At 39.9% G+C, this 27,099-nt stretch overlaps 2 protein-coding genes across 4 annotated transcripts in view; both read left to right on the forward strand.

Moving 5' to 3' along the window:
• Positions 1-2,692: 2,692 nt before the first annotated feature.
• On the forward strand, positions 2,693-10,685 carry tnfsf13b (TNF superfamily member 13b). Of its 3 annotated transcripts, none has more exons than XM_017704687.2 (8): positions 2,693-2,847; positions 3,106-3,204; positions 3,312-3,618; positions 4,757-4,856; positions 6,021-6,077; positions 6,367-6,521; positions 7,893-8,043; positions 8,404-10,685. In XM_017704687.2, the coding sequence occupies exons 3-8, from the start codon at positions 3,364-3,366 to the stop codon at positions 8,514-8,516; spliced, it is 831 nt and encodes a 276-aa protein (XP_017560176.1). In that variant the 5' UTR covers positions 2,693-2,847; positions 3,106-3,204; positions 3,312-3,363; the 3' UTR covers positions 8,517-10,685. The 3 variants fall into 3 exon arrangements, with proteins under 3 accessions (XP_017560176.1, XP_017560177.1, XP_017560178.1); XM_017704688.2 differs by having other exon boundaries at positions 3,122-3,204; XM_017704689.2 differs by having other exon boundaries at positions 2,694-2,847; positions 6,367-6,491.
• A 10,570-nt stretch (positions 10,686-21,255) lies between these two features.
• The window catches only part of myo16 (myosin XVI), a 226,034-nt gene continuing 220,190 nt past the window's right edge, over positions 21,256-27,099 (forward strand). Inside the window, exon 1 of the mRNA XM_037539483.1 lies at positions 21,256-21,533. The gene's annotated coding sequence lies outside the window, so the exon portion shown is untranslated. The remainder of the gene's footprint in view (positions 21,534-27,099) is intronic.

Genomic DNA, 27,099 nt, shown 5'->3' on the forward strand with positions numbered 1-27,099 from the left:
GAGTACCGATGTAAGTTTTAGAGCAGAAGAAGCTCAGTGCATTGGCATGGTGAATCTTTACAATACCATTGTGATTAATTGGAGCCCTCCTTCCAACTGGCATGATTGGTTTTTCTTTTGACCTGACCGCTCTTGTTAATAGTAAAGTGGTTGCCACAAAGTGGCTTGACAGTACAGATCATTTGCACACATCCTGTAAATAAGATTTTCCTCTTACCTGTCAGAGTACAGAGCCATTTATCAGTGCACCTGCTGTATTTGATTTAGAGAAAAGGCGCAATCTCTGGTGTTCTTGTTGAACAGCGACCTGCTGCATTTTGTTTGTCTTACTGAGAGCTTAAAGTTTTTGGCATCAGTGAAAGACAAACAGAACCCCCTTTCCCTCCTGTACCCACAGTGGAAATATGGAAATGCACTCACAAAGAAAAAAGTCACTGACCTCTAATACATATGGCCATTTTAAGCCTAACGAATCAATGAAGGCTAACCATTTGGTAGTCTGAGTCATTTGGAAAATGTTCTGTTGCCAGAGCAAATATGTTATGCAAGGCCTTTTAAGTGCGTAATTCAAGATGAAAATTGGTCATAAACTTGTTTTTTTGCATTACCAGTTGTTTGTACCTGTTGGTTTTGTTTAGCATGAACTGTAATGTTTTCACAGTCTGCATTAAAATACTAAAAGAAAGTCCACACAAACTGTTGAAGTCACAGATATGTAGAGTGAATTTGTGTGATACTGTATGCTTCATTAGTAGTCAAGCCTCAGAGTTACATAACCAGCTAAACCATCAGTAAATGTTATGACTGTGAAATATGAAAGTGGATTCATATCTTCCTTCCCACGTTCTGAAGTCACAAAATGTTCACTGAAGTAAGGGCTTTGGGAGTTGTCCTGTTCTGAAGGATTTATGAGTATATGCTTGCAGCCTTCAACCAAAATAATGAGTGGTCAGCAATAATATAATCTGCAGGACCAATGTCTGTTGTGTTATTGTGTAGCCTTTAGTGACAGAAATTGAATTTCTTATTGAGTAAGACAGTCGTTAATGTGCAGACCAGTTGAATGAGTCAGGCTTAGCAGTGAGAAAATGTTCTGAGGGGCTGCAGATGGAGTGTGTTCAGTGGTGTGTTTCTTTTATATTATCTTGGGTTTGCTATAAATAGGCTGCATTTCATGTTTTTAAATGTAGGCTACATATCCAGCCTTCAGAAGTTCAAGAACTGATGGTGAAGATTTTTTTAGTAGCTCCATTTGTGACTTATGGCATTTGAAACATAGCTATTTTCGTTCTCTGGCGTCTTTTTTTATTATTGATAATAATGTAATCTTTAAATAATGGGAAAGGACGCCACACTGGAATGTTATATACATCACTATTAACATTTGAAGAACTCATTTTTCAGTTCTTCATTGTCCTGATCTTGTGGTTTTCCCCACAATGTCTTTCAGCTGTACTGTCATGTGGAGTGTGAAATGCCATCACAGTAAAGTGCCATAATGATTCAGTGAGTGTGTCTTGATGCGTGGAAATGGTTTCCGTACCCTCCAGTGTTCATCTTGCTTTACAGAATTTCGTGTTTGCTCCAAATTGAACTAGCATATGCACAGAAGGCATTGATCATACAAAAGCAGATGCAGTCGTGTTCAAAAGTTTGAGCATCCGTTTTGTTGGTTTTCTAAGTAATAAGTTAACACATTCTCTACAGAGAACACACTTTGCACATTTTAATGCAAAATCCAGAATTGAACATATTGTGCTCTGTGCAAAGTTTGTGGCATATTTATATTTGCGGTTAAACTTTGAAAAGGAATATGATACACCGTGTACTAAAATATGCGAAAAGTGCAAATATTTTATTTCTAGTTCTTGTAGATGATGTATTAACTTATTTTCACTTAGAAAATCAACAGAGCATTGAGTTTGACCAGGGATGTTCAACTTTTGCCTACAACTGCAGATGTTTAAAATAATTTTGTGTACAGAGTTCACCAAAAATCATGTTAGGTGAAGGCTGGGCCTTTGTAAAATGTTAGTGTGTAACATCTGGCTCAGACACTGAAATTTCTCCTTTCTTTCTGATTTGTTCACTTGATTTTTAAAAATGTAACATTTACTTTTTTTAAAGGATGAATGTGATATAATAGGCTGCTGAAGTGTGGAGTGATTCATTCTGCCATACTTGAATTGTTGCATTATTATTCATGTATTTAGTTGTGGAGTTTCTTTTTAAGTATTTCTGTTTGTGTGTAATTACACTTTGTTTTTTTTTTGTGTGCAATAAAAAAAAGATTATCAAGCCAATGTTTCTGATAACATGTTTCAAAGGCTTGCATGTTCCCATGTTGGCAAGTGTCTTGTTCCTCCGTTTTATGGTTCCTGTAATGAGATGATAGTTTCATTTTGCTTTTGCAGGAATGATGTTGAATTAATGTCGCTTTGTCAGTGCACTTCCTTATTTGTCTGAACTAATTCTGAGCCAAGTTTGACATTTGACTTTTATCTTGGATTAATATTTCTGCCGCGTTTGGGTACGTTCTTTTGTACACTGCTTGGAGTTTAAACATTTATTGAATATAAATGTCTGGCAATGCCGCTTGGAAACTTCTGCTGCTTTGGTTTTGGTCCCTCTGTCGTGTAGTGGAGCAGATAGGGGCTGCTAAGAGGAGGCGTAGAGAGCTTGGCAGGAAGCTGCACAGCTTTGGGTAACTGCCTGAAATAGAGGCAGGGCTCTGACACTACGCTCGACTGAGTTCCCTGTTCAGCCACGTTATAAAGGGAGTAAAACCGGACACAAGAACCTGACCAGACTTAAGTTGTTAATGGGAAAACAACTGAATAGTTTGCGGTAGGTTTATTCTTGTTTTTGTTGTAGGTCTTTATACTGTTTTTTGGCTGTCCATCCCTCCTTCGCCGCAATGTGCTGCAAACATGGCCTTTGCAGGGAGGGAAGTCATTCAGACTGGCCCATGTTTAGAAAAGACTCCGATCTGATACGTTTCAAATACAGATTGAATGTATGTGTGTGTGTGTGTGTGTGTGTTTTTATATATGTATATATATATATAATGTATATATGTGGTTGACTGTTTTTTGCCTAATATAGATGTACTGATTTCCAGAGGTGCGTCAAAGGCCATGGGACAAAGAAGTACTTTATGATCTTCATTTGAAGCTCCCTCATGCATCCAGCTTCACGCTGAGGGTAGGTTTCTGCTTTGCATGACACAGAAGACTTCCTTTTACTGTGAACCGCAACAAAAGATGTGAGTTTTGTCAAATGCTGACACTTTGAAACCTGTCTCTGTACAGTAAAAGCCAACCACGCTGAACTCCTCAGGCTGCGCAGGTGTGACGTGCCGTAATGCCTGCAATGAGTACTGGCCCAACTCGGGCTGATCGCCGAAGGCTCTCCTGGGCCGTTGTGATTCTGACTCTGGCTACCATCACCTCATCCTCCCTGTCAGCTCTGTCCCTGTATCATGTGCTGGCTCTACAGGCTGAGGTGGAGGGGCTGAGGACCGAGGTGAGCCGCAGGAGAGAGGAACAGCAGAGTGCGCCGGGGGAAAGTGTGAGCGGGCCGCAGGCTCATCAACAGGACAACAGAAACAAAGCTGAGGTGAGAAATAGCAACAGAAAGGAAGAGGCCCTACAGGTCGAAGAGGTTAAATCAAGTCATAAAGTTGGTCAACAATTTAACATAAAATAGTAGGGGAAAAGTGTGTGACAGCAACATAATCCTAAATACATTACACTATATACACCATACAAGAAGCTGTGTCAAACAATAAGGACAGAACAATAGACAGTGTGACAGAGAGGAGATATGTGGAGTCCTTAGCTAGTAATTGATATTATGGAATATTACAATAATTTAGTTAATAATTCAAATGATCATTCTTTTATTTTCTTTCATATGCTTTTTATTTTATTGTTTAGCCTATTTATAACCATTCCTGTTGTACAGTCTTCTAATTCTATGTGTACAGTGGAGAAGATGGCACTTAATTGTAGGCTACATCAGAACATCACCTAAATAACTACACACATGCATATTTTGTGACACAGAAACTTAAAACATGGGTTAAAGAATGCCGTATATACAAATGCAACAAATAAACTTTGGTACAAGATATATTTTGGCATAGAAAGTACAAAAGAAGGATCCCACGGTGCCAGTTTGAAGGTATTTCCACTATTTGGCAGTTTCCAACCAAATTAATGCAGCAAACCACAGGATGTCAAGTGTTACTTGTCATCTGTGCAAAATATAGTTCACTGTAAATTATTAACATTTAATTATTAACATTATAAGCTTTCCAGGTGGTAGTTATGTTAACAACAAAGTGTGCTTAGTACTTACATGTGGTTAATCACTAAATTTGGAGCAAAATGATATTGTTTATTCTCATCATTTCTCAACTGATAATCATTTGTCTAAATTTACATGATCATCTAAGTTTAGTCCTTAGCAGCAATGGATGTATTGATATGAGAGACACCTGAGGGGACAAAAGCGGATTAATGACTATTAGGTTTTAGGTTTTTTTGTAACGCCATGTATTTCTATAAAGGGCACCTTTATAGTGTGATCTTGGTGAATTGAAAATTATTACTCTATGACACAGCATTTAAATATTATAAAGGCTTTGTACTATCTGAAATGACCAGATAAGCTCAGTACTTCCTTTCCACTTGCAGTGTTGCAGTCTGATAAAGTTACTTGTCATGTCTTTTGCAATATGCCCTATCCACAGAGCCTTCGGCAGACTAGCAGTGTGGTACCCCCTGAACTGGGGTTTGACGTTTCTGGGAGACAGCCAGAGCCGCCCAGCTTAAAAAAGAGAAGTCTGGAATGTAAGTTTCATCAATCAGGCAAGCCCTTTCTGCTGTTGTTTCAGCTGTACATGGGCTTCCAGTGTTGCCTCGTTCTTATGCAAACTTATCTCTAGCTCAGTTTTGAAACTGTTAATACAGTAGAACATTTTACCGTTTTCAGTGTCTAGTCTCATGCAACGGCAGTGAGCACTTCAAAAGGAGTTTTGAGATTTTCTTCACTCCTGTATTTACTGTGAATCTGAGGGTGGTTTTAACACTGACTCAGTATGCAGGGAATACAGACAGACAGATTCAACAAAGGAATTTGCACCGTAGAGCGTGGTAAAGTTTGTGCTTTTATTAGATATTTATTATTAGATTATTATTCATGTTAGAGGTTATAAACGTAGAACTTAATTGTAGTAGATCATAATTAAGATTATGCTTTCTGGCATCATGTTAGTTGAAGATTGTGGTGTTTGACAGTGTTTGCCGTTAGTGTGCACTGTTAAAGGAAAATTTGCTAAAGTGCAAGAGTGTTAATTTGTCAATTCAGTTCACTCATTTATTATGCAGCATTAGTTATTATTAATCATATCAGTCACTTCTTCATTATTCTTTCTTTATTGTATACAGAGGAAATTTGTTTGGCAAAAACATGAAATTGTAAGATTTTTCATCTTCTAGTTTTGTTTTAAATAATTATCTTATTCTGTTGATAAATAATTTTGCTTGTATCAACTCAAAATATGCTCCAATAAAAAAACTATTTAATTTGATAAAATTGCTTAAAACAAATAGAAAATGTCTAGAAATGAAATGGATAATTGTATAATACTATTACAACAATTTCAAAATGAGAAATGTGAACTAGATATAAGATTTCACTTGCCAAGATATAAATATTGATATAACTATTTATTTTGTTTTGTTTTTGACTATACCAGGTTACCATACCAGGCTATAATAGCAGAGTTTAAAATAGACCTCATAAAAGAGTACGAGAAGAATGTTAGCAGCTCATTGTTGATATTAAAGTGTTTGATCTTTAAAAATACAGCCCCTGATTATCTTTGTTTTGCAGATATGCATACATTACATGTGCACAAGACCGAGGCTTGAAGAAGTTGAGGCTAAATTTCAGGGGCATGCAGTATTGCCAATTGGGGCTTTATAACACATTTTTCCTCTGTCCTTGTTCAGCATTTCAGCCCTGCTTGCAGATGATCGCAGATAGGAAGAGGGAAGTCTTTCAGAAAGGTAATGGGGATAGTTGCTGTTCTATATTTAAAATATGAGATGTTCAAAAGCAGTGGTTGGTATTTGTTCAGGGTCTGACAATTGAATAAAAAAACATGGCAAATAAATAAAGCAGTTTACCCTGACTCCGAACAGAAATAATAACATCAGTAGGCTGATATTAGCCTTCAGCTCATCTTAAATCTGGCTCTGGCTTTGTTTTTTCTTTCCTTTTTTTGTAATCTGTTGTCTGACATTTAGATGTTCTCCATTCCAATGTGATCTTTGCCTGATTGTTTGCGTTGCTCAGAGTTTGCGTTGGAGACACACACAGGGGTCCCATGGCAAACTGGTCTAAAGCGAGGCGAGGCTCTAGAGGAGGATCATGACACCATAGTGGTCAAAGAAGAGGGCTTCTTCTTCATCTACAGTCAGGTAGAGCACTGTGACCCACCAGTCACAGAGGTAACATCATAACAGAATTTAGTCCTAAAGACAAACATCCTGTAGCATAAACAGTGAGACAGTCTCTTCACAACAAAGCTTTAGGCCTCTTATTTAACTTGTGTTTCACCTTGTATTTGAAGGCAAAAAAACAAAATGGCCATTAAGTTATCCAATTTTCAGCATAAAAAGCATAAGCAGAAACCTATGTTTAACAGTAAATTACACAAAAGCCTTAATGACTAGTATAACTGAGTATAATATTGAGGGTCCACCCTTTGTCTCTTTATTCTTTTTCACAGAAATCTGTAGGGATAGTTTTTGCACATCTAGGAGTTGCATATTCTGCTTCTCATGATCCAGATAATCTCAAACTCATTCAGTGATATTGAGGTCTGGATGGGCTGGGCTGTCTGTCCGTTATTCTGAGAACACAGGAGCTTCTTCAACAGAGTTTCCTTTCCTTTGCTTCTTGACAGCTACACATCATTTCACACTCAGACTAGTGTCTTCTCACAGTGGAAGGATGGACAAAAACTCCTGTGGATTTTTTCAGACCTGAAGCAGGAGTGGAGCTTGATTTTCTCCTCTTTCTTAAAGATGAAAGCTTTAAGTAATGTTTATCTGATGATGACATGACAGTCTTCTTGGTCTGCAAGGTCCTGCATGGTAGTTAGGGGTCTTATTTTCTTTGTATCTTTTAATAATTTTTGCCCTCCAGCTTTGGAATGTCTTGGGTTTTTTTTTGGCTCCTTTCTTAAGCCCCTGAAAAATTAATAACCTGTACTTAATGGCCGTTTCGACTGAAAATTAAATAAATGAATATATGGTGGTCTCTGACTTTTACACAGTGCTGTAAACCGCTTTATATATTATGTATATAATATAATATAATAACCAATAAAATAGCCAATATAATGAAATGGCCATCATATTGCTGTTGTTGGAAGAAAATCTCCAAAGTGGTAACTTTACAGGAGAAGGAAAAAAACCTGCTTTACTGTTAATGGAAGTCAATGGAACCAGACGTCTTTCCAAGCAATTTTGGCTCATTTCTTTTGGTTCATTCATCATGAAATTTACAAACAATGTTAAAGATCAACAGGCATTTTCAATTTATATTAAAAAACATCAAAAATGGAGGTACGAGGTTTTCTTCCGACAGCAGCGATATGCTTATATCTTATATTTATAATATAACATATTTAACATGTTTGTAATTTATATACTAGACTTTGAGCCATATGTATGTTGGGTCACATTTATTTATGAGTAAACATGTTGCTTATTTGTATTTGATCATTGTTACGGTTCATACCTGTTCTTGTGAGCATGATAACTTTGGATATTGCTATGAAATGACCTATACAAAGCCGTCCCTTCTGTCCCAAGGTGTATTACAAAGATTCCACCTTTGCAATGGGTCACATAGTGATCCGTATGAAGAAGAACGTGGTCGGGGATGAGAGTCAACATGTTGTTCTTTTCCGCTGCATCCAAAGCATGAATTTGAAGTTTCCCTATAACACCTGCTACACAGGAGGTGAGGGAGCACTGTACTCAACAAAAAACATAGGAAGGAAGCTTAATTTGCAAATGTAGTCAGCGTGGCATGGTGTAAGGCAGTAGCATAGTTCACATTTTTCACCCTAAACCACAGTCTACATTTATAACTCATTTAGGGGTAAAAATGACTGGAACCAGATGAAAAATAGTATTTACCACTAATGAGATTGGTTTACCACATAACAGATGGCATGAACATGCTTTCAGTGTCTCAACAATAGTTCTGTCTTAGTTTTTCCATTCTGACAGTATTTTGATGTGTTCTTTTTAGTTATTTTACAGCTGTTTGTATAAGGATTACAGTAAATATGAAATCTTTGTTTTTTTTTGTGTGCAGGGATAGTGAAGCTGGAGGTTGGTGACCGTGTGGAGCTGCTAATACCTCGCTCCACAGCGAACATCTCTCTGGATGGAGACTCTACTTACTTGGGGGCTATCAAACTGGACTGATGTGTCTGAGGAAAACAGAACTCTAGGAGTCTAAAGAACAATTCTACAGTTCATTTATTATAATTGTACCTGTGCACAACCTGACATTATTAGTATAGCTTAAAAATCACTGGACACAGATGGAATGATTGGAATGGCACTGGGCATATAGCCTTATCAGGCAGTTTCCTCACCAGCATGAGGAGTGGCAACTGCTTGATGATTCAAGGCTCAGCTGAAGACTAATAAGACATGTTTTGATAGTAACCAAGGGACTGCTTCTGCACCACTGGAGATGCTTCACATGTGGAGGGTGATGACCGTGAATGTGCATAGAAAGCAAGAACCAGGAATACGCAGATGAAGGAAATCAAGACTTGCTATGTTATATTACAAACAAGAACTAGCTTCAAATTGTTGCTGTCATATCAAAACCCTGTAAGTCTCTTTTTTTTTGGAAGCGTGATTTTCATGATGAATGGACAAGTCTCACTTTAAATTAGATTATAAGATGAGAGCGTCTACTCCTACTTCTGAAAGGTTGTTATTTTGGATATGAGAGGTTCTGTTATGACAGCAACGAAATGCCCGTGTTCCTCTGTGAAACTCTAGAAATATACTTCTGCAAACTTCTCAGCAGAAAGCCAGACACACAGAGGTGTGAAGTTAAATGAGTTTTGTTTTCTGCACTCAAAATTTTCTTTCTCTGACTCAGCGTTTATACATTGTTTATAGTGCACTGGCACAGCGGATGATGTATGTGTGAACTACAGGCTACAGACAGGGTTTTTTCCCCCTCTGACATTTAAAAAAATATTTCTCTACATTCAGATGCTATCTCTGTTTGTCCACAGTTTACAGGAAATCATTTACACGTAGAGAATGATCTGATTGCTACTTGTTAGAGCACAACAGAATTTTGTTCACATCAGAATACTTCATTACAAACGTATAACATTTAGATGTTACATCATTGCACATGAAATGCAATGCAAAACTACTCATAAGCTGTAGCCACCAGTTAAATAACAGGATTTAAAGGCACTATGTTAGCCAAGTTATATGATTACTGTAAATTGTTCTTTCTGCATTATGCTGTATTATACATTATACTGTATTTTGTCATAGTTTCAGCAGAGGGCAGCACTGGCACATTATTAGGCTGCTGCTCCTCGGCTTTGTGCAACTTAGTGATTTTAGTTTGTTTTGAACTGAAATCACTGTTTGCCTTTTAATTGTTTGTTCATTCAGTGTATTTTTTCAGCCTTTAAGCCAGGCATGTCACGCTGGGGACGCTCCAGGCCAAAGTGCTGTGGAGATTAGCATTTACCCTCATCTAATGCTCTGAATTCAATACATGAAGACCTTGTTATTTAGCTGACGAGCGGAATCAGGTGTGTTTAATGATGCAATATGCTGAAGTCTGCAATGGCTTGTGAAGACTGGAGCCTGACACGTGCTTTAAGCCATTGATTATTAATGCATGAGGGAAGCATTCTGCATGATCTTAACACTTATGTTTAAGCTAAAATAGCACTCACCTGCATATTAGCAACTGTTTAAAACAATTTGGTAATTTAATACCAACATGAATTGTTAGTTAATTAGTTTTTAACTACTATAAAGTCCTTTATACGTTTCCTTTCTGCTGTAAATTTGGGGTTATTGTGTCTAGGTTTATGATGATGCTTTTTGACACTCAGAATGCAGTTATATCTTTTTGAAACAGCTATTTAAAACAGCTTAAAGTCTGAAAATAAAATTCAATTCAATTGAAGTCTTTATAAAGACCCAGTGTCCAAAGGGCACCAGTTTCCAAGAGAAACTTGCTGTGTGGCTTCAGACGGCACGTGACACATACATATAAAATTTGAAACATGGCAATGCAGCAGTTGAATATTTTCATTTCTGGATGTTTTAGTTAATGTTGTTTTGAATATTCCACTATTTTAGGCATATTTGTATGCTTAAAGCTGCACTATGTGAGATGTGGGGATTTAAGAGACCTCTGGATGAAATGTGTAAATTGCACACAACGTGCAGAAGATTTTGTAATGTCGTTTGTGCTTCGGACCCCAAGGAGAGGGTGAATCTGATGCTTGTGAGTGCGTTGAAGGAGCATTCAAAGAGAACTCAGAACTTGGTGAAGGATATCTTCTTGGGATTTAAGTAAATTATCTGTTATTGTCATCCCATCTTTATCAGTGTAATGCTGATTTTCCGTTTGAGACCTCAAACTAGACGTGGTTTTTGACTCTGCGTGTGTGATGGTAATAGATAAAGGTAAAGATGTCTGACGGGGTCTGAAAAACCTCTGAATGTTAACACACTTTTTTTCCTGCTAACTTTTTGAAAATGTATGCAATGCTTCTTTAAGAAATAGTTCATTAGTATGAATATACAAGACAAATGCAAGACCATGCACTACAGAAAAGGAGCCACAACATAGTGTCCCGTAAAGCAGCCAATACAGAGAGAAGCACTCAAGCCATACTATGTTAATGCAGCTGCTCATGTCAGGCGCGCGTTAAAGCGGTTTTCTCTCAGCTGATGAAAAGTCATGCATAAAAAGTAGCGGGTTTTGTTAAATTAAAGTCCTCGTAGGAAAGTTCTTATGCTAGGCGCCCATCTTGGCGATGCCGTGGGTCATTTACAGGCATACAAAACCGGGCTCCTCTCTTTTTGAATGAGAAGAAACCCAAATACTCAACACTGAAGGGCAAATTACTGCTTCAAAATCAGTATAATCACTGACAAAATCTGACAAAAACTCAAATAATCGGGCTCAGTAACACAAAAACGTGGTTTTTTTTCGGGGGAGGGGGGCTGTTCTGGCTACTGCGCCTGAGCAGGTATTTCCCGCTCGCTGCGTATCCAGCAAGCTGATTGGCTCATTTTACCGAAGGGCGAGACGTTCTCCGTAAATAGACGCCATGTTGAGCGTCGCCGTTGATTTTGCGAACAGTGACTGGTCTTAATAACGGCTTTGGTTTAGTTTGGATGGGCCTGAGGATCGGCAGAGGACCCTGACGAGCTGAAATACCAGCATTGACATGTAACGTTAGCAAGTGCTGAAGCCGGCTAATGAGCGAAAAAAGGATTGTTTGTCCTAAAGCGGCGTCGTGCTGGTGCAGGTAAACGGTGCCCTTCAGACCAGATGCTGACGTGGGAATTCTGTCGCAGACCACCGCTTTTCCGTACAGCCCTGTCCAGGAATACATCTCGCGTTTATGTGTTTGTTCAGTCTGTTATCATAACAGCTAGTTGCTTTGCTCTACAAACTAAATCATGGCCGCTCGTTGTAAAACAGCTCGTTAAACAGCGTGTATAGTTGTCCAACATCAAGTTTAGTTTGAAATTCAATCAGTTCACAAAAGTTAGCAGAGATGTCGCTGCAGGTCACATCGAGCTACGGTGATGTATTCAAATGACTGCATTTATTCGCTGTTGAGCACATTGATACAGGGTGCAAGCAACATAAGCTAAACTAACCTTTCTTTCTTTCTTTCTTTCTTTCTTTCTTTCTTTTTTTACTTTCTTTCCTTTTTTTCTTTCTTTTTTTTCTTCCTTTCTTTATTTCTCTCTTTTTCTCTCTTTTTTTTCTTTCTTTTTTTTCTCTTTTTTTTCTTTCTTTTTTTTCTCTTTCTTTTTTTCTTTCTTTTTTTCTTTCTTTCTTTTTTTCTTTCTTTTTTTCTTTCTTTCTTTTTCTTTTTCTCTTTCTTTCTTTTTCCCTTTCTTTCTTTCTTTTTCTCTTTCTTTTTCTCTTTCTTTCTTCTTTAAATAAATATACATTATAATGTGAAGTATAAAACGTAATCCATGGTTCAGTAACTGCAGACACCTCAAAAATTTTGAGGCTGGTGTTCTTCAAATCCAGCTCTAGCGTTTTCGCTCCTCCTAAATTTGGTTGATCACCAGAACTGCAGTGCTTGACTTGTGTGTGGCCTATAAATTGATCATTGTGTAATGGTTGTGGTGATATAGGCCCTTTTTTACACTTTTGTGGTTCTTTGTTGATCTCCCCCGTTTCCTTTTGCTCATGACTGTCCCACCATGAGGTGGCGCTGACACCTCTAACTGATGCGCTCGTTCTGGAATTGCTTGCAGTAAAGACATTTCTGATAGTAAAGAGGTTGTGTATGGAGAGCTGGTCCTGTACGAGCAGAAATGATGCATGTTCCACTCTTTCCTTTCTAACAAGTTAGAAGGATTAATAAAAAAGACGTGCGCTGGAACAAAAATCTACTCTTTTGTGTTTGGCAGTGTTGATGCCATCAGAAGAATTGAGACAGTAATACCAGACAAGCTTTGCCATATCTGTTTATAACTGCAGATGTCTGGAGTGTTCACAGTGCTGAAACTGTGTACCCTGTAGATTTTAGCGTTTCCAAACGGAAAGGAGGAGAAGCAAAGACTTAAATGATGATAATTAATGAGACACAGTCATAAAGTGTAACACAGTAGACTGGGATTTCCTAATAAGTGGAAAAACATTGGCCATACCTTCCTTTTTGTCATTTAATTTAATTAGGACACAGTTGTTTATTAACTATTTTTAAGGTTTCAGTGACTTTACATTGCTGCTTCTCAACTGGATTAAAAGTTTGACCCCCCCCCCCTCCCCCTAATTATCTAGTCATGCTCATTAGTTAAGATAAGAGGAAAGGACACTGATGGACTGTGGACTTTGGGCATTAAGACTGAGCATCATTTCACAAAGAGGGAGAACCTGCTGAAGTATTGTTAATGTGAAATTTAAACTCATGAGCGCCTACGCACATAAATGTTGTCTTTTTGATTGTGCTGTGATGTTAATTGAGGCTAGCTGTTTTCTGTAGATGTGTTCTCCACATACCAATGGAATTCATAATTAACTTCACACACAATGTTAATCATATTATTTGTCTAAAAAGGCTGTTTTTTTTTGTTGTTGTTGTTGTTGTTGTTTTTGTTTTGTTCATGTCTATTTCTGATGACTTCTCTTCAGGGAGCTGTGTTTGAGCTGACCAGCCCGTTGTTTCTCATGTTGGTCTAAGTTTGCTTATTGCATATCCCAGCAAGGATAAGTCCAGGTATGATGTGAGAGTTTCTCTTTGGTTCTTGATTCTTCTGATGAGGCTCCCAGCATTTCTTGTATGAGTTTATTTTTTATTAATGTATTATTCAAATCTCCCATATCTCATATCATGGAAAGCTAAATATTTTTCTTTTTAGAAGTTAAAAAGGTAAAACTGTGAACAGTATTGAAGCTTCAAAGAACACACTTTACTCTTTAGGTGATCAGGTCCTCATATGGCAACTAAGGGTTTTTTTTTTTTTTTTTTTTTTTTTTTTTTTTTTTTTTTTTTTCCTGCTGCACATACGAAAACAAGAACTGACCAATCGATCGCAGGGTTCTGTTTCATTTTCCACCTGCTTGAGGATCACTGGAATGATCATAGTGAAGATGCTTCTAATTGCTAATAATATTAGCATTATTGACATAACTAGATAACATAATTTGAGAAAACTTTACAAAGTGATCATTCTAAAGATATTAACACATCAACATGCTAGTTTACTTTTTTGGTGCACTTTTTAGATATATAATAATACTAATTAGTAGTAATCTGCTGCAAGTGTGAGTATTAGAGTTCCAATGGAGCTTAAGCTCAGTCTTCTCCATGCTATGCTCTAAACTTGTTATTGCATATCAATTGTGTGAAATAGATACGCAGTGTTATATGAAGCCTGCAAGAGCAGTAGACTGCTTGCACTGCCTTTTTTCATGTGCAGTGGAGAGCTGCAGGTCAGAACAGATGTCATTTATACTGTTATTTTTTTATGTACTCTTCAAAGATTTGTAGTCAGTTGTTTTTCAGTAAGAGAACTAATTTGATCTCATATAAATTAAATATATTCTTTTGCAATTTCCTAGGTTTTAAATCATTTAGAAAGGTAGTTTAGCTATCCTAGAAATATTGAATAAAACATCTAAAAATGTTTGTAGGACTTAAGTCTACATTTATATTCCATTGAAAATAACACGATTCCAAACTTTTGAACAACACTGTATATCAATCTTAAAGGTACAATAACAAAATAGTGTATGTACACTTATTGAGTTCAGAGGGACGTAGAGATTAGAAATGAAAATTTTGATAGATGAACCCATTCAAACATTATATTGAGCATCAGAGAAACAAACATTAGAATGTAGCTTATGAGGCCTTTATTTTTGTATGTGTAGCGTAATAATGTTATCATGTAGATCAGGTGAGTTTTAAAAAGGAAAAGCGCATATCCATCAGTATCTGCCAGAAGAGCAGCTGGCCTGCTTGTGGTGTCCCTACAAATTGACAAGATCCCTGAAAGACCACCCAGTGAGAGAAGCAAAGGGATGTATCATTTAAGGAGCCGGAGGAACTGACGTGTGTTTTAGAATTTTTCCTCCCCTGCTGAATTATCGATTCCTCAGAAGGGCAAGAGGGATGTGATCCAAAGATCTGACCAGCCAAACACATTCAAACCTTTTGGGAGTTTGAGGGAAGATCGATGAATTCTTCTCTGTGATGCCTTTTGCTTCACTTCTTTTGATTATGTCTCTAAAGAAAATCAGTCAGACGGCCTTTTAAAAAGCCAATTTTAACTGAATTGATTTTCTTCTTGAAAATAACTTCTTAGGTTTGCATCAAGTGTCATTACTCAGTGTCTGGCTGATTTATTTGAACTATTTACTACTTTGTTGCTAACTTTGCATTGTGTAACTCATTTTTCATTACACTGTGCATGGGGCTTTTAAGGTGGGATGTTGCTGAAGAGCAAAGGTATGGACTATGAAGATGAAAATGGGCCTGTGGAAAGTAATGTGATTGCTACATACCACAAATGAATGTTCTTTTGATACAAGTGTAGCAGTAGTATTCAAATGCAGTTTACACTTACCTGCCTCATGTTATTTACATCACAAAACTGGAACACAGATCAGCCTAAATAAAAATATAATATAAAAAAATAATAAAAATAAAATAAGTTGGCCAGTTGCTTGCTTGGAGCAAAAATCTTACATGATTCCAGTTGTGCTTCCCCAGCATATGATCTGACAATTGTTCTGGAAATAATTTGAATCTGAATGCTATATGACCTGCATATCTCACATTTTATTTCCTCCTTGGCCTGCCATCATACTGTAGTGTTTGGGTATTTAAGTTTTGCTTCTCACATCTTCTACTCATATTTAATCAGCATAAACTGACATACTTGTTTACCTAGAGCAGCTTTGTGCTACAGCAAAAATCACTGAAATAGATATGCAGTATGAGTGTTTTACACCGAAGGCTATAAATTTAACATGAGGTGTGTTTTGACAGGTTCTGCATACAGTTTAATCCTCATTGCTTAAATAATTAAATGTGCTTAAACATTAAGAATGTGTGTGCTGTACTGGAGTGTCTGCAGAGTACTGAGCACTTGCACGGGGGCAATCGAGAACAGTGTTGTAGCGACTGTTTTGCTCATGTTTACTGGCTGTACATCTCCACTGCAACGGTTTTAGGTCCATTACTTTCTGAATTGACCTCGTATAACCCTTTGTAGTACCGGATCTTTCTTTGCCTCCATCTTCCTCTTCTGCGAAGTTCTTACTTTAATGACTGTTCTTATTTTAGATTGGCCACTACCAAGTATCACCCAGCAAAGGATCTGAAAAGGGGATTAAGAATACAAGTACTGGAGAAGACTACAAAGTCTACCAACAGCTACCGAGCTGTGCTTGGTGTTAACTCTATAAAAGTAGCGGAAGGCTAACAGCTGAGTGTTGGAGGGAGATGCTAACACAGCAAGAAGGAAAAGAGAGAAGCAGAAATGGCTGAGGCTCAAGCCATAATGGATAGCATGGCACAGCCTGGGCCAAGCGAAAGGCCAAATATGCAATCGGTCGGCATCTTTGAAGGCTTTACAAAACCGAGCATCTGGCTGCGCAAATGCCTATTGAATCGGAGGGGTGTGGGGATTGGTGGGCCTGATGGTTGAATGTGTCAGCCAAGCTGCTTCCCCCTCCCAAAAATGTCTTTGTGTGCTGCCATGGCAACGGCTTGCATGTTGGCGGAAACTGATGTCATTGTGAATGTGGCTCTGAGAAGGAGAGAGGGAAGGGGGCGATGGAGAGAAAGAGGCAGCGGCAGAGGCATTTTTGTCCCACAGGAAATGAAGCAAGCTGTGTACACTCTGTAGCCAAACAGTGATGAACTCATTCACATGCACTCATTTACATTCACACACATTTGCGCTAAATTGTTTAACCCGTTCTCATTTCGTTCTGACCCCTCACTAAGCAAAACGGGCGTTTTACCTCTCCACTTATCTGTGTTGTCTTTCTCTACATCTTTTTTTTTTTTGGTCTCTTTTCCACCACTTATTTTTCTGCTTTATACACCATTTTGTATTATATACAAACCTTCCCCACTCTCTTTGTACATTCTCTACCCCCTCCTCTGGGCTTGTCTGATTAATTAGGGAGACTAAAGGTGGTGGCTGAATCTGGATTATCCCTATTCTGCATCACCCTTCCCGCAACACATTTCTCAAACTAATCCCAAATGATTTACCCTATTCTTCATAGCTACTGTTGTGAGGTTAGACAAGCTTTACAGAATCTTGACAAAAATCTCATCCATCTTTTTTGTAAACTGTAGCACACAGCTTGGTTTTATATAAATTATATTAAATATAAATTATTTAGTTTTGCCTGCTATACCATTTGTTTAGTCATTGCATGTATTACAAGTGAGAAAATCTGGGCCACCTTTTCATTTCCAATCACAGTGGCCTGGAAGTGCAAATTGTTCTTTATATTCAGAAAAGTAGGAGAAACGTTTTTAACAGTATATTACACAAAAGCCTCAACAACTAAATACAAACCTTTTCAGTATGTAATGTGTGTACCTTTTGTCTTTATTACAGCTTCCATTCTTTTCCAGGTACTCCCTTTCAGGTTTTCGAAGAAATTGGTTACATTTTCTACTCCTCACAAGAAGTGAGTGATCTCAAACACTTTCAGTGATTTTGAGGTCTGGGATTTCATGTTGCCAGTTCATTGTTCTGAGAACACCAGCAGCTTCTTTGTTTGAATATTGCTGGATCTCAGCAAGTTCCCTGGATTTTAATTTTTTTTGTCTTCCAATCACATCTTTTCGCAGAAGCTATTTCACAACGTATTAAAGTTAATTTGTTCTTCTCAGCTTTCATGATGTGTCTTCAATCAAATATAAATCACCAATGCCAAAGGTTATATCTACAAACTTGCCCATGTTTGGCTGGTAATTGTAGACATGGTATAAGACATTTCTTTGTCAGTGTACATACTATTTTCTGTTACCGTAACAGATCTGTCCAAACTTAGTCGAGCTCTCAGGCGTTCAGTTTCAGTGATCTAGTACGAAATCGATTCCTTTTCTCAGTAATGACTTTCACGTCCTTTCAGACTGTTGTCTTCTCACAGTGGAAGAATGTAGAAACACCTGTGGATGTTTTCAGGTCTGAAGCAAGAGTTGAGCTTGATTCTCTCTGAGCACTTTAAGTACTGCTTGGCTGATGCCAACAGTTTTGGTGGTCTGCCAGGACGTGCATGGTTGGAGTCATTTTTCTGTATATAATTTTTGCAAACTTTTTGCAAGCTCCTGTTTTTTTCTTTTTTTTTTTCTTCACCCTTCATTATGCAGTGGATTGTTTTTATATCTAATCTCAGGAAAACATCCTTTAGCCATTTTAGTTGGGAGGATGTAACTGTTTCAGTAGTTTTAAAATTGCAGTAAAGAAACTGAGTTTAAATGTAACACCATAACATTTTACATATTTTCTATTAAAAATGTTCAGGCCTGTTTTTAAGAGTTTTAAATATAGCTTGATTACATAACTATTAATTCTCAAATCTCTGTTTCTGTGTGTTCCTGAATTTTGATTTGTATGATGCTTATTACATGCTTATTAAATGGAAATTTTTGCCAGTGATCTGTAAAGCCTGTCCAATATTGCAGCAATTACTATGAAAGAACACATTTGTGGGCACGACTTGATTAGTTCTGTTCTTCATACTATCCCATCATAGCTTGCATAATTTCCCAAGTCTGTCAAACACTGCTGCTCAGTTTTGCCATCAGCTTTTGCAGAAACTTTCAGATTTTCAGTGTGAAGTCTTTCTTAATGATCACCTTAATGGTCAGCTCACTAACGCTGTGGGATTTATTGTTGGGTAAGAACAAAATGTATACACACTTTGGAGCACAAAGTTAAGAACGATTCTGCAGTTTAAGAACATGTAATGAATCTGACATTGACTTCTTAGGACTTTTTTCAAGAACAAATTTAGGAAGATATTGGTGAAATGAGGCCTAATTGGCTGATAATGTTATATTGAAACTGGGACTGTCTGCATGTGGAGCACTGTCCCAATATACAACAGCACGTGAAAGATAAGGAATAGTGGATCAGACATAACGTTGCATGACTTTCGATTTTACATTACATTGCTGTTCTGGATTAGCTGTCTGAGCTTGTTTCATCTTGAAGTAGTAATGCTTAGGTGTGTGCTGAAGATAATGAAAAGATTGGATTATAGTGATATGAATGGCAGTTTTTGGTAGCGACAACGTCTGGTGAATGTTGTGTGTGTTTGCCCCTCAGTGAAGTGGTTCTGCTGGGATGCTACTTGCGTATTCATATGTTGTTTGTAGAATTGCATTTTCACTGTGTCTAGCTGGAGAAGAAGCTGTTGAAATCAGCTTTTAATAATTCATGCGTCTGAATAGCGTTTGGTAGAGCAAAACGGAGAAAGAAAGCGAGCAGGTGAGGCAAAGTGGAGGCCTATTTATCAAAACCTCTGTTGGGCTGGACAGGCCGGTGAAAAATGTCCTGTTCACCATTCTTTCTTTCAAGGCCTTCTGCTTCTGCTAGAATGATGAGAGGGGATTAGAAACTAATAAATAAAACAAAAAAAAAATGCCAGCTACTCTCCTCCCCCACGTCTGCTTACGTATTCTGTCTCCAGGCCTGACGTTCCACACATTTCTGTGCTGGGCTTTAAAGGGTTTGGTTTGCTTGGGTTGTCAGAGGTGAAGGCTTTAAAAGTGAATGGTGTGAGATGGGGTCTCTAGCGCGTCTCAGTTGCTATTCTGACCCACTTGTGTCATTTTCAGTCCGCTCTCAATAGCTTTGTAAGGGCATATGAGGCACATCAAATAGAGTGGGGGGGCGGGGGGGAGGTGAATGACAATAGAATAGAAGAATAGAAAATGACATTCAAAATAAATGGATTAAGACATTTTAAATGCAGTGTGATCAAATGCAATTTGTGCAAACTGGTTTCAACTATAGGGTTACCTTCTTTCAAAGAAGATTTTCACATAGAATTAGTATTCAACACCTGCCACTCAGTGACGAGCGTATACACTCACTGGCCACTTTGTTAGGTACACCTGTTCAATTGCTTGTTAACACAAATAGCTAATCAGCCAATCACATGGCAGCAACCGTGCGTTTAGGCATGTAGAGGTGGTCAAGACAACTTGCTGAAGTGCAGACAGAGCATCAGAATGGGGAAGAAAGGTGATTTAAGTGACTTTGAACGTGGCATGGTTGTTGGTGCCAGACGGGCTGGTCTGAGTATTTCAGAAACTGCTGATCTACTGGGATTTTCACACACAACCATCTCTAGGGTTTACAGAGAATGGTCAGAAAAAGAGAAAATATCCAGTGAACGGCAGTTGTGTGGATGAAAATGCCTTGTTGATATGAGAGGTCAGAAGAGAATGGGCAGACTGGTTCGAGATGATAGGAAGGCAACAATAACTCAAATAACCAAACAAAATTTCTGAGGAATGTTTCCAACACCTTGTTGAAAGTGTGCCATGAAGAATTAAGGCAGTTCTGAAGGCAAAAGGGTGTCCAACCTTTTACTAGCACGGTGTCCCTAATAAAGTGGCTGGTGAGTGTATGTCAGGGCCCATGCATTTAGGAAAAAAAAATTCCACAACTGTGAACAATTCCTTTTATTTCACATCAGACCACTCTGAATGACTTTGTTTACATTGTACACTGCACTCTTTCACATTGTCTAGAAGTGTTTTTGTGAATCCAGCAGGTGTGTGGCCTCTGTCTGCCCCTTTCTGTCTCTGTCTCCCTCGCCTATACTACACTGCACTCCTCTCAGATAGTCTTGAAGTGATTTTGGTTATCCAGCAGGTGTGGTCTCTCTCTCTCTCGCTCTCGCACTCGCGCTCACTTTCTCTCTTGCGCTCGTTCTGTGTGTGTGTGTGTGTGTGTGTGTGTGTGTGTGTGTGTGGTGTGGGAGATCTGGAGGCTCAAGCACTTGTCTTTGTTTTAGTGATCAGCAAGAGAACCAGCAAGAGTCCTGTGAGCGGAAGAAGCAGAAACCGATTTTTTTTTTTTTTTTTTTTTTTTTTTTTTTTTGAGGGGCAGAATGCATGGGGGTAGAGTATTAGAACAATTTCATGCTGCCCCGCCTCCCTCCACCTCTTTCTGCAAGTGTTTAGTGCAGAAGTGGACAGAGTGGAGGACAGGGACATAATTAATAATCCTGTTCCCTCCTCCTCATCTCCTCCCTTTCTCACTGCTCCTCCTCCCTGTGCCACACATTCAATTCCATGGCCAGCAGAAGCCCTGTGTCACTGTTTCAGAGCAGCTGGTCTCTGCTAAGCAGATGTAATCAGAGATTGTGTCTGCCTCTCTCTTTCACTCGTCTCACTTTCCTGGCCCACTCTGCTCTTTATCTTCAGGCCGTTCCAAGATTCTGTTCTGCTGAATGTGTACTTCTCTCTTTCTCTCATTAGTAGAGCAAAGCTTTTGGATTGTAGCCTATGGGAGAAACATGTAGTGGAGTGTGGTTCTCTGGTTTGAGTTTGATTTTGTCTGCGAGTCTGTGCCTAAGCGTTCTTGCCTACAAAGGATCTTATGAGCACCTTCCAGTGGATGTTGCTCATGTTCACTGGATCGCACAGTACCCAGTGAGGATCATGGGACTACAAGGTGGAAAAGTACTGTGAGGTAAGTGTGTGTGCCTGTGTGCTTCTGTGTGTGATTGTGGATTTGGAGCAGAGAGTGCTGGATTTGGATTAAACAAAAATGTGAATTTGAAATTAGATACAGTAACAAGATGTGCTACATTTGATCCTGCAGTATACTAAAGGCCAGAGCTCACCAACTCAACATTCTTTAGTAGTCACACAAACTTTGGTTTGTGTGCTATTACTTTTGGGTAATTGAGATGTTTTTAGAATGTTTGCTTACCCTTTAATTTTTCCATTGGTTGATATGTGTTTGTCAGAATTCATGGCAAAAGCTGAAACAGTATGAATTTTTTAGTTGCCTTACATTGTGTCTTTCTCTGCACACAAGCATGTTTTCTACTCTCAAAAAGCTAACACTGCATTCTAACTGAAATAAGTTGGATGAGCTGATGCTCTTCTTGTAGTGGGCGCACTTTTATTCTTTAAGGTTATACGAGAATAGGCCTGCAGGGAATATATGATTTTATGTCATAGTTAGAACTTTCAGAAAATGGCTATTTGGATAACCAACACTTATTAAACCATGCACTTATGTGAGGAAGTTTGCTTTAGCTTTGTGTAGTTGCCAGCTCTGCACACCAGACCCTTTGGAGAAAAGCACAGAATTGAGGCTAGTCAGTTTTAAATCCAGATGCAGTCTGTATAAGCTTTCTAATGCTCTGAATAGTTAGCTGGTATGCTGTCTATTTTGAAAATAATTGAGCATTTGCAGGCTAGCAAGCTGTCAAGAGCAAAAGGAAACTTACTCAGACTGACTTCAACTTGAACTTAATCACTTATATAATAAAGTAAATTTAGCATAATGAGAAATTACCGTTATTGACAGTGTTTTGATTCAGTGTGTTCTGATCATGATTACAGCCTCTTTAAAATAGCTGCCTTCTCTACTCACTGGATGCAAATGATTCAAGTGGAATTATTGACAACTGTTTTGGAATAGTATAGTCATCAGACAACATTAGAATGTTTGATGAAAGATGTTCAGATGTTGGCTTTATATAAGGAAACTTTAATGGAATTTTAGTTAATAAAAGCTACTAATTAAATATTAATTTAAAAATAGCAGCCTTTTAATCGCCTACTGAAGTTATTCATTCTGCCTAATTTAGTTTATGAAAGTGCATCCTCACTGTGTGTGTGCCTGTTTAAGCAGCAGGGGATGTTCCCTGGTTTGGGAGGACCTCAGGCCACCCATCCAGATGTCAGTAATGTCTGAGTTTGACCCTGTGTCTCAGTAATGAATGTAAGCCCTACAGCTGCCTGTCAATCACACTCTTCTATAGTAACAGTGAAACCCACCACAGCACCAAGGCATTTTTTGCTTCTTTATGTGCTTGTACTGAGTAGATACTGCTTGTTGTGTACCTCACCAGCTTAGCAATGATGGAGCACTATGCCCAGAGCAGGACACAGAATTACATGTATTAGTTTGGCTTTTGTTTTTAGCTCTTCACAAACAAATAAATAAAGAAAGAAAAAAGTATTATGCTTTTTCAGAATGGTAGCCTTATAGGAGAAGGGGATGTTTTAACTGTTTGTTTTAACGAAAGTTAATAGACCAGGCCATTTCTATTCTTTCATTAATAATGAAATTTTATCACAGTGTAAAGGCAACTGGCCTTTTTACATCCTATAAAAAGTTTACAAAAGGAATTTGTTCAGGTCATTGACTTGGCTTACATTTTGTGTTCAAGTCTATTATTTTCCCCAAAAATGGTTTTAATAAATATATAACATATCAGATTATTCAACATTGCTTCTTAAAAGCACCCCTCCCATCGACCCACCACCAATGGGAGGGGCAGTAGTAGGGGTTCGGTGCGTTGTGGATCGGGCAGTGTCCGAAGGCGTGGGCCTTGGCGTTCTGATCCTCTGTTGCTGAAACTGGCTTTTGGAACTTGGAATGTTACCTCACTGGCGGGGAAGGAGCCTGAGTTGGTGCGTGAGGTTGAGAGATACCGGCTAGATATAGTCGGGCTCACCTCAACACACAGCTTGGGCTCTGGGTCCAATCTCCTTGAGAGGGGCTAGACTTCTTTTCTGGAGTTGCCCATGGTGAGAGGCGACGGGCAGGTGTGGGCTTTCTCATAGCCCCTCGACTCGGTGCCTGTATGTTGGGGTTTTCTCCGGTGGACGAGAGGGTAGCTTCCCTCCTTCGGGTTGGGGAACGGGTCCTGACTGTTGTCTGTGCTTATGCACCGAACAGCAGTTCAGAGTACCCAGCCTTCTTAGAGTCCTTGGGAAGGGTGCTTGAAAGTGCTCCTCCTGGAGACTCTGTTGTCCTACTGGGGGACTTCAACGCTCACGTGGGCAATGACAGTGAGACCTGGAGAGGTGTGATTGGGAGGAATGGCCTCTCTGATCTGAACCCGAGTGGTGTTCAGTTTTTGGACTTCTGCGCAAACCAGTTTGTCCATCACGAACACCATGTTTGAACACAAGGATGTCCATAAGTGCACATGGCACCAGGACACCCTAGGCCGCAGTTCAATGATTGACTTTGTAGTCGTGTCAACGGACTTGCGGCCATGTGTTTTGGACACTCGGGTAAAGAGAGGAGCTGAGCTGTCAACTGATCACCACCTGGTGGTGAGTTGGATCAGGTGGTGGGGGAAGATGCCGGTCAGACCAGGCAAGCCCAAACGTATAGTGAGGGTTTGCTGGGAACGTCTAGCAGAAGAACCTGTCAGATTGATCTTCAACTCACACCTCCATCAGAACTTTGACCAGATATCGGGGGAGGTGGGGGACATTGACTCAGAATGGGCCATGTTCCATTCCTCCATTGCTGAAGCGGCTGACTGTAGCTGTGGCTGTAAGGTAGTTGGTGCCTGTCGGGGCGGTAATCCTCAAACCCGGTGGTGGACACCCCAGGTGAGAGATGCCGTCAAGCTGAAGAAGGAGTCCTACCGGGCATGGTTGGCCTGTGGGACACCAGAGGCAGCTGGCAGGTATCGACAGGCCAAGCGATCTGCGGCTTCAGTTGTCGCCAAGGCAAAAACCCGTGTATGGGAGGAGTTTGGTGAGGCCTTGGAAAGTGACTTTAAGTCGGCTCCGAAAAGATTCTGGCAAACCGTCAGGCGACTCAGAAGGGGAAAGCAGTGTGCCACTAGCACTGTATATAGTGGAGATGGTGTGCTGCTGACTTCGACTGAAGACGTCATTGGGTGGTGGAAGGAATACTTTGAGGACCTTCTCAATCCCACCGACACGTTCTCCAGTGAGGAGGCTGAGTCTGGGTACATGGGAATAGGCTTGTCCATTACTGAGGCCGAAGTCGCTAAGGTAGTTAAGAAGCTCCTTGGTGGCAAGGCTCCAGGGGTGGATGAGATCCGCCCTGAGTTCCTCAAGGCTCTGGATGTTGTGGGGCTGTCTTGGCTGACACGCCTTTTCAACATTGCGTGGACATCGAGGGCGGTGCCACTGGATTGGCAGACTGGGGTGGTGGTGCCTCTTTTTAAAAAAAGGGACCGGAGGGTGTGTTCCAACTACAGGGGAATCACACTCCTCAGCCTCCCTGGCAAGGTCTATGCAGGGGTACTGGAGAAGAGAGTCCGGCTTATAATCGAACCTCGGATCCAGGAGGAACAGTGCGGGTTCCGCCCTGGTCGTGGAACACTGGACCAACTCTTCACCCTCTCCAGGATTCTGGAGGGTTCATGGGAGTTTGCCCAACCAGTCCACATGTGCTTTGTGGATCTGGAGAAGGCATTCGACTGTGTTCCCCGGGGTATTCTGTGGGAGGTGTTTCAGGAGTACGGGGTACATGGCTCTTTGCTACGAGCCATTCAGGCCCTGTACAAACAAAGCTGGAGTTTGGTTCGCATAGCCGGCAGTAAGTCAGACTCGTTCCCAGTGAGAGTTGGACTCCATCAGGGCTGCCCTTTGTCACCGATTCTATTCATAATTTTTATGGATAGAATTTCTAGGCGCAGTCAAGGGATGGAGGGTGTCCGGTTTGGTAACCTCAGGGTCACATCACTGCTGTTTGCAGATGATGTGGTCCTATTGGGGACATCAGGCCGCGACTCAGCTTTCGCTGGATCGGTTTGCAGCCGAGTGTGAAGCGGCTGGGATGAGAATCAGTACCTCTAAATCCGAGACCATGGTTCTCAGGCGGAAAAGGGTGGAGAGCCCTCTCTGGGTCGGAGATAGGCTCTTGCCTCAAGTGGAGGAGTTCAAGTATCTCGGGGTCTTGTTCATGAGTGATGGTACAAGGGAGCGGGAGATTGACAGGCGGATTGGTGCTGGGTCAGCAGTGATGCGGGCTCTTTACCGGTCTGTTGTGGTAAAGAAAGAGCTGAGCCATAAGGCAAGGCTCTCGATTTACCGGTCGATCTACGTTCCCACCCTCACCTATGGTCATGAGCTTTGGGTAATGACCGAAAGAATAAGATCGCGAATACAAGCGGCCGAAATGAGTTTCCTCCGCAGGGTGTCTGGACTCTCCCTTAGAAATAGGGTGAGAAGTTCAGTCATCCGGGAAGGACTAGGAGTAGAGCCGCTGCTTCTTCACGTCGAGAGGAGCCAGCTGAGGTGGTTTGGGCATCTGGTTAGGATGCCTCCTGGACGCCTCCCTCGGGAGGTGTCACAGGCAAGTCCACCTGGGAGGAGACCCCGGGGAAGACCCAGGACACGCTGGCATGACTATATCGCCCAGCTGGCCTGGGAGCGCCTCGGAATCCCCCTTGGAGAGCTGGTGGAAGTGGCTGGGGAAAGGGAGGTCTGGGCTTCATTGCTTAGGATGCTGCCCCCGCGACCCGAACCCCGGAGAAGCGGAAGATAATGGATGGATGGATGGATGGGCTTCTTAAAAGCAATTAAAGTATTTTAGTTTATTTTTGCCTGCAAAAGTCTAAAAATGTCAGGTGGTGCAACCATCCAACTATATGTTGAAGAATAAGTGAAGAATAAGAATGTAAATTAAATGTAATTTAATTATATAAAATTCCAAATAAACTAACTATATTTAAGACAAAAGCTGCACATAGATATATATGCAGATAAGAAAATGCATATTTTATCCTTTTTTTTAAGATACTGATGGCGTATTGGCATCAGTGCCGATACTGGTGCTTAATCAAAGCAGTGTGCTCAAATATATTGATTAAATATGCGTTAAAATCCAGTTTAAACTGAGTGTTCCTACAAAAACGTGTTTTACTGCCTTTGCTGGATGGGTGATGCCGTTATCTCATACCTAATGCCTTTATCTCATAACTGCCACTCAGCTCCCGAATGAACTTGAAGTGGCTTATCATAATGGTGGCAGCGAGACTGTGTGATGTCATTGGAATACTATGAATTACTTATTATTACGTTTTGAATTTGAGAACTAAGTAATAAGCATACACTTATGATTCATAGGCTTCATACAGTCATGTCACTCTGTTTCTTCACTGCAGTTGGAGTCATTGGACTATTATGTACTAAAATATTTGATGTATAGAACTGGGTCAGTAGTTCCTCTGCGTGTTGGTGTGTATGTGAAACAGAACTGGTAGAAAAGGCAGAATCTGAGTGATGTGAGCCCACAGATGGTG

Source organism: Pygocentrus nattereri, chromosome 6 (assembly GCF_015220715.1).
Source record: "Pygocentrus nattereri isolate fPygNat1 chromosome 6, fPygNat1.pri, whole genome shotgun sequence".
Taxonomy (NCBI): domain Eukaryota; kingdom Metazoa; phylum Chordata; class Actinopteri; order Characiformes; family Serrasalmidae; genus Pygocentrus; species Pygocentrus nattereri.

Excerpts from the sequence above, each read along its gene's own strand:
- tnfsf13b (XM_017704687.2), top strand. The coding sequence starts at position 3,364 with ATGCCTGCAATGAGTACTGGCCCAACTCGGGCTGATCGCCGAAGGCTC. Across the intron at positions 6,522-7,892 it reads GTGACCCACCAGTCACAGAG|GTGTATTACAAAGATTCCAC; the intron begins GTAACATCATAA and ends TTCTGTCCCAAG. Across the intron at positions 8,044-8,403 it reads TAACACCTGCTACACAGGAG|GGATAGTGAAGCTGGAGGTT; the intron begins GTGAGGGAGCAC and ends TTTTGTGTGCAG.